General features: G+C 39.1%; 1 protein-coding gene across 1 annotated transcript in view; it reads right to left on the bottom strand.

The window, feature by feature from the left end:
* Positions 1-17,027, bottom strand: part of THSD7B (thrombospondin type 1 domain containing 7B) — a gene marked incomplete at its 5' end in the record, with an annotated part of 807,803 nt that overhangs the window by 34,026 nt on the left and 756,750 nt on the right. Inside the window, 3 exons of the mRNA XM_082630042.1 lie at positions 6,881-6,998; positions 9,320-9,435; positions 10,840-10,981. Of these exons, the coding sequence (XP_082486168.1) occupies positions 6,881-6,998; positions 9,320-9,435; positions 10,840-10,981 (376 nt within the window). The remainder of the gene's footprint in view (positions 1-6,880; positions 6,999-9,319; positions 9,436-10,839; positions 10,982-17,027) is intronic.

Genomic DNA, 17,027 nt, shown 5'->3' with positions numbered 1-17,027 from the left:
GCCATTGGAAAAGCCAGCTTTAAAACTGGATATTCTTCTCTAGTCTTTCTTTTTTTCCATTCTATAATTTAGCTGCTTGTTCTTTGTCATAGGAACTAATTACTTGATATAGTCAATAAGTTTGAGCTGTTATAACTATTGGACTGTGTGTGATCAAGGATATGACACTGATCATGTTTTATTCAGACACAAACTGAAGGTTACTGGCTTGCCTTTTAAAATCTTTAAACAAAAAGGAAAAGAAAAAAGCTGGAAAGCACAAACTTGTGGTGCTTTGGAGTTAATACAAAATTATTTTTTTCATTATGGACTAGAGTGGACAGAAAAATCAGATGCCATCTGTGAAACACAAGAGGCAGGCTGGATTACATAGTATAGAAAAATATTATAAACTCATACACCCTGAATTAAAAAATATGAAAGAGGAACAAATCATAATCTGGGATTAACAACCTTCTTGGAACGTTATCGCTTAAATAATAATTATGAATAATTCATGATATGCTAAATTTAGGGAGTTCTACATTCCACTGAACTGATGAAAATTCAACAGACAAAGATCATGACTAATCCAAATACTAAGCTCTTCTATTACATGCTTTGATCTTTGAAATCTATCTAAAAAGATCCCTTAGTGGAAGTCTAGAATCAGTCTCTCTTTAAGGTGAAATAAATTGGATTCAAGCTGTTCTAACCTTGAAATCTTTAACACAATTAGAAAGTATATGCCAAGCATCAGGTGTACATTAAAGAGACAACCCAGATGCTTGGAAATAAAAAAGAGCTCACTTCAAAGTTTCCCCTCAGACCAATGTAGTTCTGTGGGTTTGATGGGGAAGTGTGGCTATGGGGGAAGCATCCAGGACACCCAGCTTGCCAGGATTTGCCTCACAGCCCAGTGACTTCCTAAACGGAGACAACGGTGTGCATTTTGCTCTTGATAAAGAAGTCAGTGCAGGTGCTGAAGTCAGACTCCCGTGCAACTTGCTTGTGCACTTTCATGTGACTAAATAAACTCTGTCTCCTCTTGTGGTTCCTGCCTATTGCCATCACCACTTGGAAAAAAGAAAGCGGCTAGTACAAACGACAGCTGCGGGCCGCATAGCACAGGGAGATCAACTTGGTGCTCTGTGACCACCTAGAGGGGTGGGATAAGGAGGGTGGGAGGGAGACTCAAGAGGGAAGAGATATGGGGATATGTGTGTGTGTATAGCTGATTCACTTTGTTGTAAAGTGGAGGCTAACACACCATTGTAAAGCAATTATACTCCAATAAAGATGTTTAAAAAAAGAATAATAAAAGGTGGCAAACTTATATTAAAATAAACTGACTATGGAATAGCCCTAAATAAATATATTCTGAATTGGAAAAATAAAATAAAATAAAGTGATTATTGAAAAAAAAAGACAGCTGTGGGCACACCGTTTTAGAAGAGACAAGGCGCAGATGTTTTTCAATGGTAGTTTTCAACCTTTTCAGCACCAGAGTTTGGTCTCTTTTAAGAAACAAGTTCATCTGTGCCATATATTGCTGCATTTGATTATTTGCTGTTTGTTTTTCACTTTTAGCTTGTGCTGCATGAGGATTAAGGCATGATTTAAATGCAGAGTTGTCTCATTTTGGAAACAGTACTATCTGCCAGGGGGCTGGTGATCAGAAAAGAGCGGTGCTGGAAGATTGGAGCTGGAAGGCTGGAATATGGAAGGTATTGATAGTTTGAGGGAGGATAGGATAGGGTAGGGTAGGGTAGGGAAGGGTAGGATAGGATAGGATTGGATAGGATAGGATAGGATAGGACCACAAAGGCTGTCTCAGCAGTGTCCTGACGGTAGCTGCCTAAAAATTCAAGGAGGGTGTCCTATTCTTTGTACTGTTCATTTTATTTATTTTTTTAAAGATTAAGATTGGGCACAAATATAATTTTAAAACATTCCTTTTTATATTTTTGTTTGTAGTTCCTGATATAGAGCCTTGAATGCAACAGGTAGTCAAAAAATGCCTGTGAGATTGAACCCTGAGAAGCCCAGTAAAGAAAACACCAGTTACAAGAACTACGGCACCTTGTCATTCAATTCTGACATAAATATCACCTCCTCAGTGGGCTCTCTTCCCGCATCCCTCACTCCCTGTAAGACACTTGTTATTCTCCATCACATAACTTGTTTTTTGTTTCAACACAGCACTCATCAGTGTCTGTTACTTTTGTGTATATTCACTTGTCTATTTGCCATCTCCCTGTCTTGTCATCACCATCTAGTTTCCTACTAGAATGTTAGTTTTATGAAGTCAGGGGACTTTGTTTCCCTCGGATCTTATCCTTTCTATACATGGTGTATCCTCAGCTCCTGGGAGAATGCCTGGCTTTGGGAAACTTCCAGTGAGTATTTGTGAAATATGTGAGTAAACGTCTCTACAGCCCTGACTTCAAGAATAGAAGTCAAAATTGCAGGATCACCATATAATTTATTTTCTGCACTGCCACTTTTGACAATGAAAGAGTACACCAGTAGGTGTCAGGATAAGGATAATAGATGTAAACTTTATAAATCCTGGTTCAATAAATAAAGGAAAAATGGAATACATACACATTTAGATTCCTGGAAGATTTGCCAAATATCAGGATTATGGAATATTTTTTAAAAGGCATTATTACATCTTAATTCAGGAGATCAAGGCATCTAAAGGTCAAGAAAGGATTCTCAAGAACTTATCCTAGCAGACCCTTAGAAGCTAGCTAGAGGTGATTCATAAGTAGTGCTATTTATGTGCCAATGGAAACTATCAAATGACTTCCAAGTGCTTTACACAATTCGATTCCTCTATGTAGTTAACATCCCTTCCTTAGTCCTCTGTGCCTTAGGTCACACAATGACTTTCCTTAGGAAATTTTCGATCGTTTGTCTTGTTTATTATTCTAAGGATTAGAAGGAGTCTATGGATTAGAAAAGGTGAATTTAAGTTCAAACTCTAATTGCCTAGAAATCTCTAATAGTGGGATTCAGATTTGGAAAGTATTTTTCCTTGTTTGTTTTTGTTTTACAAGTAGACTAACAAGGTCTCATGAGTCCACAGCACTAACAGAACTGCTTGAAAAGTTAAAGTCATATTTTGTAATATTAAACTTACAATTGGGGGTCCTAGTTTCAAAGGTAGTGTATTAGCATAACATGGAGATCTGCTACATTTCACTGACTTTGTCCAGTGGCAGAATTAGGATATTTGGGGCAAAAATAATGATAAACAGATCTTCTGTCTCCTTGCATTGAACACATTCTTGAGTAATGATACTCAAGACTTGTGAGTTTAATTAGAGAGAGAGGAAAATAGCCACTGGCAGGGGTTGGCTGCCTTTGGGCTTATGATCCAGTCTGCAAGCTTTTCCCCTTCAAACTTTCCCCTATAGTCCAGAACCACCTGGGCAGTGACAAACGTTAACTGAGATTCCCCCCCATGTGCCAGGTACTGTGCTTCATGGGAACTAGAGGGATTCACCGATGACAAATCCAAACAAGGTCACTGACTCCTTAGACAGACATATTAAAATTGATTCAGGGACTTCGCTGGTGGTCCAGTGGGTAAGACTCCACATTCCCAATCCCTGGTTGGGGAACTAGATACCGCATGCATGCCGCAACAAAGATCCCGTGTGCCGTAAATATGACCCGGTGCAGACTAAATAAATAAATAAATATTTTTAAAAAATGCCATTTGAAACATTGTAAATGTTCATTGTAATATATCTATATTGACATGATGACAAAATAAAAATTATTAAAAAATTGATTCAATTTATACATAATTAAAGTATTAGAAGGTGATAGTGGGGATGATGGTGAGATATTCCACGGGAGGCAAGGAACCAAGGTGGAAGGAAGCATACACTCAAGATCGTGACTGAAATATACTATATCACAGCAGAGAGATCCAACATGATAGTGGAGGGTGATGGGGATAGAGAGGCAGGCATGGGGGAGATCCTGCAGGTCCTCGTGGACCATGCTCACAATACAGGACTTCAGCCCTTCTCTACTTTTCCATGCTACCCTTTACGGCTGTTCTCATAGCTGTAGGAGAGTCACACCTCCTAGCAGAGGCCCACGAGGACAAGACTGCAGTGCTTCTGGCTGTGGGATAACCAGAGTAGCTCACGCTGGACAGGAAAGCAACCAGTTATTCACATCACTAATGCAAATAACACCTCTAGTTTAATGAACTCATCTACATTTAATATTACCTATTTGTTTACTGTGTGTTGTCCCTCAACTAGATTGTAAGTGCCGTGAGAAGAGGGAAATTGTCTCCCCCCCCTCACTGCTTCATGTCCAACACATTGTACTATGACTGGCACATTAGTATTTGTTTAATGGATAAATGACTCTTAAGTCAATAGGAAAACAACTGTTTGGATTTGCATTTTCAAAATATTACTTAGACTGTGATTTTAATGTATGGACTTTGAGTGGGGCAAAAGGATGAGATGTGAGAGTGGACAATGAGAGGAACTGAGTCTATGGGATAATCTTTAAAAGATCCTAGGGAGTCTCTGATAACACTCTTTACTGCTGGTGCGTAGGAAGGTGGAGATGGAAATTAACACATAATAAACACCCATGCTGTGTCAGGTACTGTGCTAGATGCCTACATATACTTCATAGTATTTAATTCTCAAACCCCAAACAAAGCCTCTAACATGTGCATGAATTCCATTTTAGAGATGAAGATGCTGAGACTCAGATAGGGTAAGTTATTTGCCTAAGGAGCTGCAATTTGAAACTCGATTTACCCAACTTTAAAGTTGATGCCTAGCTGGAAACTATACATGCTGCCAATCAGAATATTTGAGAAACTAATATAGGCCAATCAGTCACTGAAATCTTGGTCGTAAGATTTGCCATTTGGTTTCCTGAGATGCTTTGAAGGCTCTCAATTGTGCAGGAAATGGCATGCTGTTATTTCTGGACATTGTGACTCCCAGATTTTCCTTTTGAGTGATGCTCTCTGTGGAAATAAATTTCAACTTCCTTAGCTATGTTTTTCTAAGGCATATACTGAGTACTGTTGTCAGCTCTGCCCTCTCCAGGATCTTAGAGTTGAGTTCACAGGTGAGCCCCTTTGCCTGCTACATCCTGCGTCTGCTCCTCAGACAATCCCAACTAAGGCAGAGAATTATGAATAGCCCCAGTATGCTCGTTTGTGAATAGCTTAGAAATGAGCCCATATCCTAGTTCCAGTGGTCCAGTCACAGAGCTTCTAAAAACCTTCCAAATATATTTGTTTGGTGATCAGATCCAGGTCTTTTAACCCCTTTCCCCATCAGATTCCATTATTCCTCCAACATGCAATTCTTCTTCCCTTTTCCTCCCCTACTTAGTGACTAACCATATAGCAGGATTTTCCCTAGGTCCCTATTCCAAATTTCTGACATTTACCTTGTGATAAGCTGTAACTCTTTTTCAGGATGAGAACCCTATCCTAAACCACAGCTCTGTGCTTTCCTGTTAAGCTCTCCTTGTTCTCTTTACATGGACACATGTTTTGGTCCCTACTTTAGCCTGATGGCTGGAGTGCCATCTATTGCTGCCATTTGCCTAGCTCCCGAGTAGCAGCTGCCTCCTGAATTCTTCGCCATTGTTCATTATTTACCCAGGAACTTATAGTATTAATAGCTATCTGTTCAGCAAAGATTTATACTCCCTTTCCTCCACAGGAACTGTTTCCTCCATAACACTGTTGCTAAGAAGCAACTGGCCATCCAGAAACTACATTTCCTACTCTGCTATCTTGCACTGAGCTGGAGAAGTGGAACCAAATTTCGTCCGGTGGAATATAGATAGTAGAGATATACACAACTTCCAATCTGGTCCATAAAAACCTCCACAGGACGAGCTGGATATCACCCTCCAGAGAAAACTGATTATGTTTAAGCAGTAGGGCCTCCATCAAGCTGTGTCCTTGGTTGACTTCGTGAAGCAGAAACTACCCCTTCCTTTATGTGAGTGAAAAATTAGTCTCTAACCTATGATATGAAGCCACTGTGACTGGGGGGGGGGGTTTACCTGATACAGGAACTAATTTTACTTATAGGATACATCTTCTTCTAAAAGCCACAGAGGCCAACATTTTTTGAATTGGTTGAACTTAGGACCTTTAAAATAAACACCGTCCCACGGGGTCAGCAGCCCCTCTGGGGTCTGCCACTGTTACTAGGCCAGTTCTTCACCCTCTGCCTCATTATAAAGGACTGATACTACTCAGCCATAAAAAAGAACGAAATAATGCCATTTGCAGCAACATGGATGCAACTAGAGATTATCATGCTAAGTGAAGTAAGTCAGACAGAGAAAGACAAATACCATCTGGAATCTAAAATATGGCACAAATGAACCTATCTATGAAACAGAAACAGACCTACAGACATAGAGAACAGACTTGTAGTTGGTTGCCAAGGGGGAGGGGTGTGAGGGAGGGAAGGTCTGGGAGTTTGGGATGAGCAGATGTAAACTAATATATAGGATGGATAAACAACAAGGTCCTACCGTGTAGCACGGGGAACTACAGTCAATATCCTGTGATAAACCATAATGGAAAAGAATATTAAAAAAAAAGAACGCCTCATATGTGTATAACTGAGTCACTTTGCTAACAGCAGAGATTGGCACGGTATTATAAATCTACTGTACTTCAACAACAAAAAAGAAACATTAAAAAATAAAAAAGGACTGATAGGAGACCAGGCTCGTTCCCTCTGCTCCCCTGGGTCAGCCTCATGTGATGTCCAGCTGGCCAACATGCCTTATCCCATGTGTCAAGCTATGGCATACAGAGAGATACTTAAAAACTAAATTGTCTGGTGGGAACCAACACAGGGAAGCCACATACCTCCATGGCCACAAGTCTGTGAGCACTCTGTCCAAGCCGTCCACCCCGAGAGCTGACAGTTGACCATGCATTCCACCAGGCAGTGAAGGCTCATCCTCTGGGGCTTCTCCAAGTTACGCTGCAGATGGGAAGGAAATATGATTGTACCGGAGAATTCACAGCAACATCAAATCAAATCACTATCCTTTTATGGGGTAATAATCTTTATTCTATGAGAATAATCTTTCTACATTTTTGTGGGGAAAAATATCCTGGCTTGTAGAAACTGATGGCAAGCCTAGAAAATGATGGCCCTTAATTCATGAAATAGAAACTTGTCAGCCCAAATTTTTTTTGATAAAATCCTCAACTTTAGAAGTAGATTGGAAGTTAAGGTACCAGGAAAGCAGGCAGTTATGTGACACAGAGATCTGTCCTGTCACTCAGCCAGCAAGGAACAAGGAGGATGCCTCACTGTTAAATTTAGGCTCCCTGCCCTCTGGATGGGCCAGTAGGACATAGCTCAAACTAATAGCTACCTAGGCTAAAAAAATAAACAGAAAAAGAATAAAACTCAAATCTACAAACCATCTAAAGTTTGTAAAAAAGACCAATTAGACTAAAAACAATCATGGTCTTAATCAAGGGAAAAGTTGATGATACTGTTTCTTTTCCTCTTATCCTCTCTGAAATACACATCTAGGCAAAATTACACATTTTCTAATGGCCAAGGTAGAAGAGGTCTTAGTGAAAGAATAAATCATCCAAGAAACACAGAAAGAATAATAAAAAATTCTGTTTTAGGAATCACACATTGTGTGATTGGGGAAATGCTAACACTCAATACAAGTTAAATATTAGCAATGTCCACAATGAGGTAAAATTAATGATTATAGAATGATTACTTGCTAAGTGGGTAAAATAGAAATGACCACATGGGATCTGTGATCCATTTGAGATATATAGGTATTCTAGGTAGGTTAATTTGGGACTTTAACATTCTTTAAATATTTGCTGGATATATGGGAATTTAGAAAGCAGAGAAACTGATTTTTCTATTAATGAATAGTTTATATTGCTCTTTGTATCAAAGGGAAAGATTTATTATGTACACTAAATGTAAGATTTTCACTTATTTGGAGTTGTAGATTGGTGATTTATTTGTCTTGAAGCAGACAACATCTTGAGAGGGAGATGAAATTAAACAAAATGTTAAAATAAATCACTGACACTTGGTAGACAGAACTCTGCCCTGTATTAGCCAGTCTCAGCATTTCATTAAATGGGATGTTCAATTTCAGATGGTCTAGTCTCAGGGGTGGTGTTGGTCCATGGTGATACTGTTGGTTTAAAGAGATGTTATGGAAATACTTAACAAGGTTAAATCAGGATCGGTGAGGAGGGTTTTGTTCTGATTTTAATTTCCACTTGTGGACTCTTCTTACTTAAGGAGAAATGGGACAACTTTTATTTTGCCGGTTTCCGTGGAAACCTGAGCTAACTGGCCCCACCTATTTACAATTATTCCAAAGATTGTTTTAGTGATTCTTTTTTTTTTTTTTTTGCAGTACACGGGCCTCTCACTGTTGTGGCCTCTCCCGTTGCGGAGCACAGGCTCCGGACGCGCAGGCTCAGCGGCCAAGGCTCACGGGCCTCTGCGGCATGTGGGATCCCCCCGGACCAGGGCAGGAACCCGCGTCCCCTGCATCGGCAGGCGGACTCTCAACCACTGCACCACCAGGGAAGCCCTGTTTTAGTGATTCTTATAATGGGACAGCATATGGTCATCTTTATTTCTATTAAACTGCCCCCATCGTGCATTTCACTTATACGTTGGGAAGGAAACGCTAACTTTTTGGAACAGGTTTGATTACAGTTTTTGTCCAAACTCCACAGATTTTGTCATAGGGAAAAAAAGGGAGCAATAAAATTACAAAAATTCAAAAGCCACTAATTTGAAACTTGGTAGGCAGGCATTTTGACTTACCTTGAGAAGAAAAATGCAACTGTGCGAATTACCTAGCAAACATTTGCTAAGCAAATTAGCAAAGTATTCTAATAGCAAGTGTCAGTATTCATCTTATATGCAAGGGACAGTGTTTCCTATTTAGGCAAATGAATCACACGCCCGATACAAAGAGTCATATTTAAATATTAGAGTCACCTGATGTCAATAGTTTGTTGGCAAATAAGTTCTTTAAAATAATGGAAAAAACTGTATTTTTAACGAATCCATTTCCCCAATGCAAAATGGCCTTTCCTGGTCATTTTAACTAAGTTCAAACTAGTGAGACATAACTGTATGATACTAGTACCTCTACTCTAACTGAACCTAAGCTGTGATGAGAAGAAATCAGACTGTCATTTATATCAAGCATTGTGGAGGTTGCAGACCAATATTAAAACAACAACAACAACAAACAAAGCCATGGGTGTGGGATACAAATATACACAACTCACCTGCTCGCATTGGTCCACACTAACAGGCTTGCCATCACTGCGCACACAGCTCAGAAGGCGGGTCCTGATGCCTTGCCCACAGGTTGCATTTTCATTCAGCTGGCACGTGCTCCACTCTACAGGCACAGGGTCACCACACTGAGTTTCAAAGTTATGACCATGTGAGCAAAGTACAACACACCTTTGATTCTCTGCATTGGTGGAGAAGGAGAGTGTGCACAGAATCCTAAAACCACTTTCAAGTGGCTTCTAAAAGCATCCTGCGATTCTTTTATTGAAAAACAATCAATCAGATCACCAAATAACAAAGTGAGCTACCTTCCCAAGTTTGGTTTCTTGAGGTCAAAAGCCAAATAATTTTTAGAAACCATCTCATAGTTGGCTGAGGTAGGAAAAGAGAAACACTAAGCATAAGAGCAAAGGAAAAGCAGTTTGGAATCATCTACTTGCTGGGGATAATTGAGAGAGGAAAAAAAACCAACAACAACCAGAAATGATGCTAGTCTTTGATGTAAACTTGAAGATGTTTTCAAGGAATACATATAATTTTCTAAATCATTTGGTATATTTGGTACAGTGGAGCCAAGAGAGGTACCCCAGAAGGGAAAGAGGGCAAGATATATGGACTATTTCAGGAACTCCATTTTAAGAAAATTATTCTCTCATGAGAGAAGTTTTTGTCAATTTGGCTAATTGTATTACAAACTGGATACCAGGAGTTAGAATAAACCATCCCATAACTAATTCTTTTTAAAAAATCTTATTTTGTTGTTGTGGGTAGAAAAAAAAAGATCCTAGATCATATACAGTAAGAACCTATCTAGGGAGATTTTTCATATTTGGTAGATGATCTAAGAGCTTAATAGGAAGAGCAAAGCCATGTATAGTAAAATCAGCATTTTAAAGACATGCTCTTCCAGTAAAGGAAATTTTACTGTATTTCTTAAAAAATTATTATGAAAACTAATGATCTGAAGGACCTTTAACTGAAGGAAAAGGGAAAATACACCAGGTCAATGTTCACCTATAAAGACAATCAGACAGCCCCATAGAATTCCCTAGGAGGTTCTCTACACGAGAAATCTTGGTAGTGCCGCTGTGTCCTCAGTGGGGAGTTAGTTTCAGGAAAAGGCTATTGTTTTGCCTCTGCAGGCATGTGGCCATTTGGTCATCAGTACTGAACTCGATGCTGAGACAACCGGTTCCACATTTCATGGCATTCTGTGTGTCTGCCGCTGCAGGGAATGGCAGGGAGCAGATCAATGTGACTACACAGTCCTTTGGTATCAGACACCGAGCCTGGTGGTGCCCAGGAGAAACCTGAGCTGTGTCTGAATGAGGAGGCTGTGGTGATTTTCAGTGCCTCTAAAACATCCCTATCCAGTCACCCCCACATTCATCCTTCGTGAGCCCCATAGAGCAAGTACATCACAAGCTTGAATTTCTTGAAATAACAAAACCCACGGACCAGCTCCATTCTATGACAGCTTGGTTCCTTGCTTCGTGGTTTTCAACCGTACCTGTTAGATTGTACTGGAACTGGAAGCAATTTTCATTGAGGAGGCAGGGCCGCACCTGTGAGTCTTCAGCGCACGTCCTTGAGCTCAGCGAGGGCCTCAGCAGATGGCGGGTTCTTCTCTGCGTTGTGTGTGGATCACACGACTATGAAAATCAAAGAGCAGGCAGAGTTAGAAAGGACCCTGTGTTTGTTGATAAATTCTATGTGCATATCTGTATACACGGAGACACACGTACAGCAGCCACAGGGTAGAGACTGTTGAGAGTATGAAACAGAATATTTAGAAAATAAAACCGTTATGGGATTCAACGTAAATAGTTTTTGGGGTTTTCACCTGACAGCTCTTTCTTGTTCTACATTACGATGAAGCCTACATTTCTATCTCCCATGTATAGTTAGGCACATGAGACTATTTTCATCCATTAAACACTATTCTAAAATTCGTCTGCCATGTAGCAAGAGATGAATGCATTTTGATGTTTCAATGAATGAAAAAAAGGAAGGTAATGTCCCTTGTGCCCTCAGATAGTCTAGCCCAATAGAAATAATCACACAGAACATTTTAATGAGAAAATCATTTAAAAAAAACCAGAGGGAATTATGAAATCAATATTGCTGATATACCAAAACTTTCCTCTTATTTGGGAGGCCCTCTGATCCACAGAAGATGAGCCACTGCATGCTGTTGCCCTTTCAGCAAAATAAATGTACAAATATGAACTTCAAAGATCTCCTGCAAAAATCAAAATCTACCCAGGGGTCTCACATGTCCTCTTAAAGCCTCAACTTATATGACATTCTCGAGCCAGGTAAAGCTACCTGCTACCTGTCATCCATCTGCTCTACTTACAGAGGGCCTTCAGAAGTTCCCCCCTACTGGAATAATCTCCTTTCAGGTGTCCTAAATCCTATACTATTTCTTCTTTAGAACACTAACCAAGGCTTCATCATTGACAGTCTTTCTCTTAAGAATGACAGATCCTTCTCTTCCTTCCTAAGCAACCCATGCTGAAGAGCACAGGCTTTGATTCTAAACATATACATATATGTTCCACCTGCCCTTATATGATCATTCTTTGTTTCTTTATTACTCCATCTCCTTTTCTTTATAAACTCTTTGAAGGCATGATGGATCATGATTTCTACTTCCCATATCACTCCCTGAAAATCTTGGTATACATTTTACCCACAGTGGTTGTTCAATAAACACCATTAAATATGGTCACAACATAATTCCAGACCCAGAAACCTCGGGCACATAGATGTTTAAGCCACAGGAAAAAGAAAAGTCTCTGAAGTGATGTCATCAAATCATCATTTCCATATTTGGGATGTTTTGTTTATTTTTTTATTCCTTTACCTTTTCAGATATTGTAGCAAGAACAACCTGTAAACTTAATTTTGGCTGTTAATCAAAATGATAATGTTGGATGGCACTGAAATATGCAGAAAAATGCCACGAAAGTCTCTTCTAATTTTAAATGTTTAGAGCCATTGAAACACATTTACTATCCTTGTGGCTTTATAGTTGAATCATCTGTCAATACTTTTAAAGTCATTTTATGTTTTAATTGTATCAAATTGTCTCTAGATGATCAAGAAGAGCCATTGAAATCAGGTAATTATTCTGAATTATCTGAAAAGGAATCGCATGCTAAATGCTTACAAATAATTTCTTATTAGTTCACCAATTTGTTTGTTCTCATGGGAAGGAATAATAATTTAAATGATTTACCAATGAAAGAAAATGAAAGTATCTTAAAAGATACTCCTGATTAGTGTTCTACTACTTTTCTACCTTATAAAAGTCAATTAATGTTTGAACCAAAGGAGCACGTGTAATGATTATGAACCTGCTTAGTCTAAATGATCAAATAAAGCAAAAGAGAAAAGAACATACACACACACAAACATGAACACACAATTGAGATTACTATGTAACCTTGAACAATTCACTTATATATTCTGTGTCTTAGTTCTTCATCTAGACCTGGGTGAGAAAGGAGTTTGAAGAAGACAGAGGCATAATTTGATAGTCTTGAAGAATACCTTCCCTCAGACCTCATAGCTTTTCAGTCTCTAAGTCTGCTGAATATGTTTTTAAGATGATACCCTCTCTCTGCCTGTCATTCATAGCCATGTAGACTTTAATTATCACTTTCTAGAAATTAATATACTGAAAACCAACACTGCAGCTAACTGTCTTACTAATGCTATCCATAGAAACAGGCAAAAAAGAGGCGCAGATGACTGAAATCCACAAACACAATCCAACCTAATCTCAGGTGATATTTGTACATTCCACCTTTTAAAATTGCCCTAGTGCTGCTAACAAGTCATAGATTGACTTATTGTGTTTCCTCACTCCTTTCTCTTCATTAGCTATTTATTGGAAGTTCATAAGATAATGGATAGGTCACTAGGGAGATGAGGGTGGGCTAAGAAAAAAAGAATGACAGAGGAGGCTTACACCCAGATGATTTCTTTATTGGATCAAGACTCTTCAAATATAAACTGGGATCTTTTCTCCCCTAGAGTATTTATACAAAGACATACTGTCAACTTCCTGAATAGAGAAGTGAGAAACTAATGTGTTGATAACTAACCGAAAGTCAACTTTGGACCAGTCTCATTATAAAGGACAAAGTTATATAGCTAAAGTTTATTTGCTAGGGAAGGAGATGACCAGTAAGAACCAGTAGAATCTGGTACATAAGCCCCTTTATGATACTAGATTTTTGAACTCAGAAAACCAGCACTTACCTTAAAGTTCAATCCTTCATTACGACACTGTGCCTTCACACCTTTTGTTCTCTCTAGCAACAAGGCCTTTACTCCTGGGCCTGACCTAAATATTTGTATTCATCTGTCAAAATTAAATCAGATATTCCCTCTGAGAGCCTCCACTGACTTCCTTGTACTCTTATAAATGGAATCACCACGTGTAGTAAACATGTCCACTGCACTAGTATTGATATGTGTGTATTCCTTCCAATGGGCTATTTGGAGAGCATGTGTCTTAATTTTCTTGGACATTGAGAGCCTTGTTCTGTGTCCGACATACAGTATATAAATCAAAAATATTTGGTGGTGTAGGATAATTTGGTTCTTTCTGGGCAATAAGATTGGATTTTTGTAAGCTGCCATTAGCAGACAAAAGGTCAACCCTCGGGCTTCCCTGGTGGCGCAGTGGTTGGGAGTCCGCCTGCCGAGGCAGGGGACGCGGGTTCATGCCCCGGTCCGGGAGGATCCCACATGCGGCGGAGCGGCTGGGCCCGTGGGCCATGGCCGCTGGGCCTGTGCGTCCGGAGCCTGTGCTCTGCAGTGGGAGAGGCCGCAGCAGTGAGAGGCCCGCGTACCGCAAAAAAAAAAAAACAGGTCAACCCTCGACTATGATCACACTGTCTAAATGTAATGGTTCCCCATAGGTCTGTATCTCTGATAAAATGAGAATATAATATTTTCTCTCCTTCCCATACTTTTTTTATAAAATCCAAATGGTATTTCCCAGAATAATAGTCTATCATTAAATTAATAAATTATACCAGTAAATGAGTTTTTAATTTACCCATATAAAATAACAGACAATTTAGATGATTTATCTTCAATAAATCCAACTAAGAATGTATAATTTGATATTTTTCTCACAACATTGAACTATTAACAATGACAGTTTAATAAAACTTGGCATAAATCCAGGTACCTGTGAATTGAAGTCACTCTGTAAATTTCTTGTCTTGAGATAAGCATGACTCCCCAAGGCCTGGCCTTGTCAGCGCCCATCAGATATTGAAACCCAAGGCCTTTACTCTGTTACAGGGTATCTATGATAATTCTGAGAGTGTCTCTCCCTCATTTAGCCAATTAGCCCCATTGTCAGTCAGTAGTTCTGCTTTCTCTCTTTCATGAGGCAAAAAAACCAAAACAACAACAACAAAAAAAACCATTGCAATGCTTTGTAAGGAAATTTTTGAATGAAACTAAACCCTGATTCTCAAAGGTTGATAAGAGAAAACCTCTAGGATAGAAAAATTGCCTGAAGAATGTTACTCATGCCTCTCTTGTTTAAAATATTTCTCAGAGATTGAGAAACTCATTACAGGCATAAAAAATAAACGTTCTTTGTATATCATAATGCAACAAAGAGAGCAAAGTCAAAACCATACAGACTATATGCTCAGTAAAATTAAGTGACAAGTTGTCTCCACAAACCTCAAACTATGAACAGGTGGGGACCAATGACCGAAGTTATGGAATCTGTGTGATATCAGCATCCAGCAGGAGAAAGAAGAAGGTAAAAATGGGGCATCTGACATACCCAAGAATACCAAACTGGAAGACTAAACCTGGGAGTAGGAGATTTTTACATTCTCCAAAAGCAGGTGAATATAAGGAATCCGTGGAGAGATCAGTAGGTGATTATCAGTTTGGGCAAAGTTTCTCCTTACAGTAGTACTTCCACAAGTAAATGAGAAAGGATGAAAGAATTGGAAGGTTGCCATTTAGCATTTCCTAAATGATAAAGAGTTTAGGCTTTGACCATCAATGATAGCCAAGCACATAAAAAGGGATAACCACACCCTGCGCGCCTCCTGAAAAAGAGCACATCTTCTATGAAGGAGTCTTGCCAAAGACCCGAATCTGATTAACTCTCTGCATCCAACTTCCAATTTACGGGAAATTCCAGGACAGAGGAACATGTTACACTTCACCACGGGGATGCAATATAAGAGACAGACTGGGAAATTCAATAGGAAAGGTGACCTGTTTCCTTACCAATAAATTGCTGGAAGAAAAAAAAGAAAGAAATGGAAGAAGCTAGATTAAAAGAGATTTAAAGACATACATAAAAACAAGCTTGAACTTAATGGCTAGCCCACACAGATTACAGATCTAAAGAAAAAGTAAGAAAAAAGATTATCATAGAAGTCTGTGCAGAGTTGCCTTTTGAGGGAAGTGAGGAGGTTATAACCTGTGAAGCTTTTTGTATGTCACTGGCAAGTTTCTATCTCCTAACCTGGGTGGCTACTTCAAGAGTGTTTACCTGATCATTAAACTGTACAATTTGTTTTACATGGTTTTCTGTATTTGTGTTAAAATTAGTATTTTAAAACATTTTAAAAAGTTATCTATCCTATCATCCTTGGAAAATTTAGGTTTCTTTTCATTATGGGATTTGATAGTCTCCTGATAGCAGTCTTTCCCGAAGTATGTCATTTTCTAGTGTGTTGTTAATAGGCGCCGAGAGAGAAGAGTTTCACAGTCAAATGCATTTAGGAAATATTGAGCTAAATAGTGCTAAACAAGGATCTTTGTAATAGATCTTTACTATGCTTTTACAGAGTCTTCTATTAAGGCATCAAAATCTATTCTCTCCTTTCTTCCAGGGCACAGGAGTAGACCATATATCCCAGCCTTCCTTGCAGGTGGGTGTGACCAGGTAACTGAGTTCTGACAAATGAAAGGTAAGTAGGAGGCTATGTGTGACACTCCACCTCTCACCCTAAAACCTCCCACATGCTTTCCTCCATGCTCTTCACCCTCTCCAGGGATCTGAAACAGTGATAACTGGAATGGCTTTGAAAGCCAAGCTTGAAGATGGCAGACACTCCATTAGCCTGGATCCCAGGATGACTGTGTGGGGCAGAGTGTCCTATCCCTACCAGGAAATCCCACTTAGGACTGTTTGCTGGGAGATAAATAAAATTTTATTCCATTTCAACAGTTAGAATTTGGGGTTGTTTTTTTGCAAATAATCTATTATTATACTATACATTGTGATTCTCTCAGAGTCTCAAACTTTTATGTATCCATTTAGCATTCCACATAACACATTTTGGGAAGCATGGACTTGCAGATTTGAAGATATAAATGAACAGGAAATTCTTCATAAATTACAAATTTATTAATTTATTATCTATATGAATCAATTGCTCTCCTTAAGAACTCTTCTAGTAAGGTTTCCTTTCACTATTTTTTTTTTTTTGGCCATGCCATGCAGCTGTGGGATCTTAGTTCCCTGACCAGGATAGAAGCCGGGCCCTCGGCAGTGAAAGTGCAGAGTCCTAACCACTGGACTGCCAGGGAATTCCCTCCATTTACTTTAAACAAATAGTTTTTGAGAAAACATTAAATGCAAGGCACTGTACCAATGAATAAAACATCATCTCAGGGAGGATTTTTCTTTTA

The sequence above is a fragment of the Mesoplodon mirus genome (assembly GCF_964341445.2).
Source record: "Mesoplodon mirus genome assembly, chromosome: 8".
NCBI classification, from domain to species: Eukaryota; Metazoa; Chordata; class Mammalia; order Artiodactyla; family Ziphiidae; genus Mesoplodon; species Mesoplodon mirus.
This window is presented reverse-complemented; position numbering and strand designations above follow the sequence as displayed.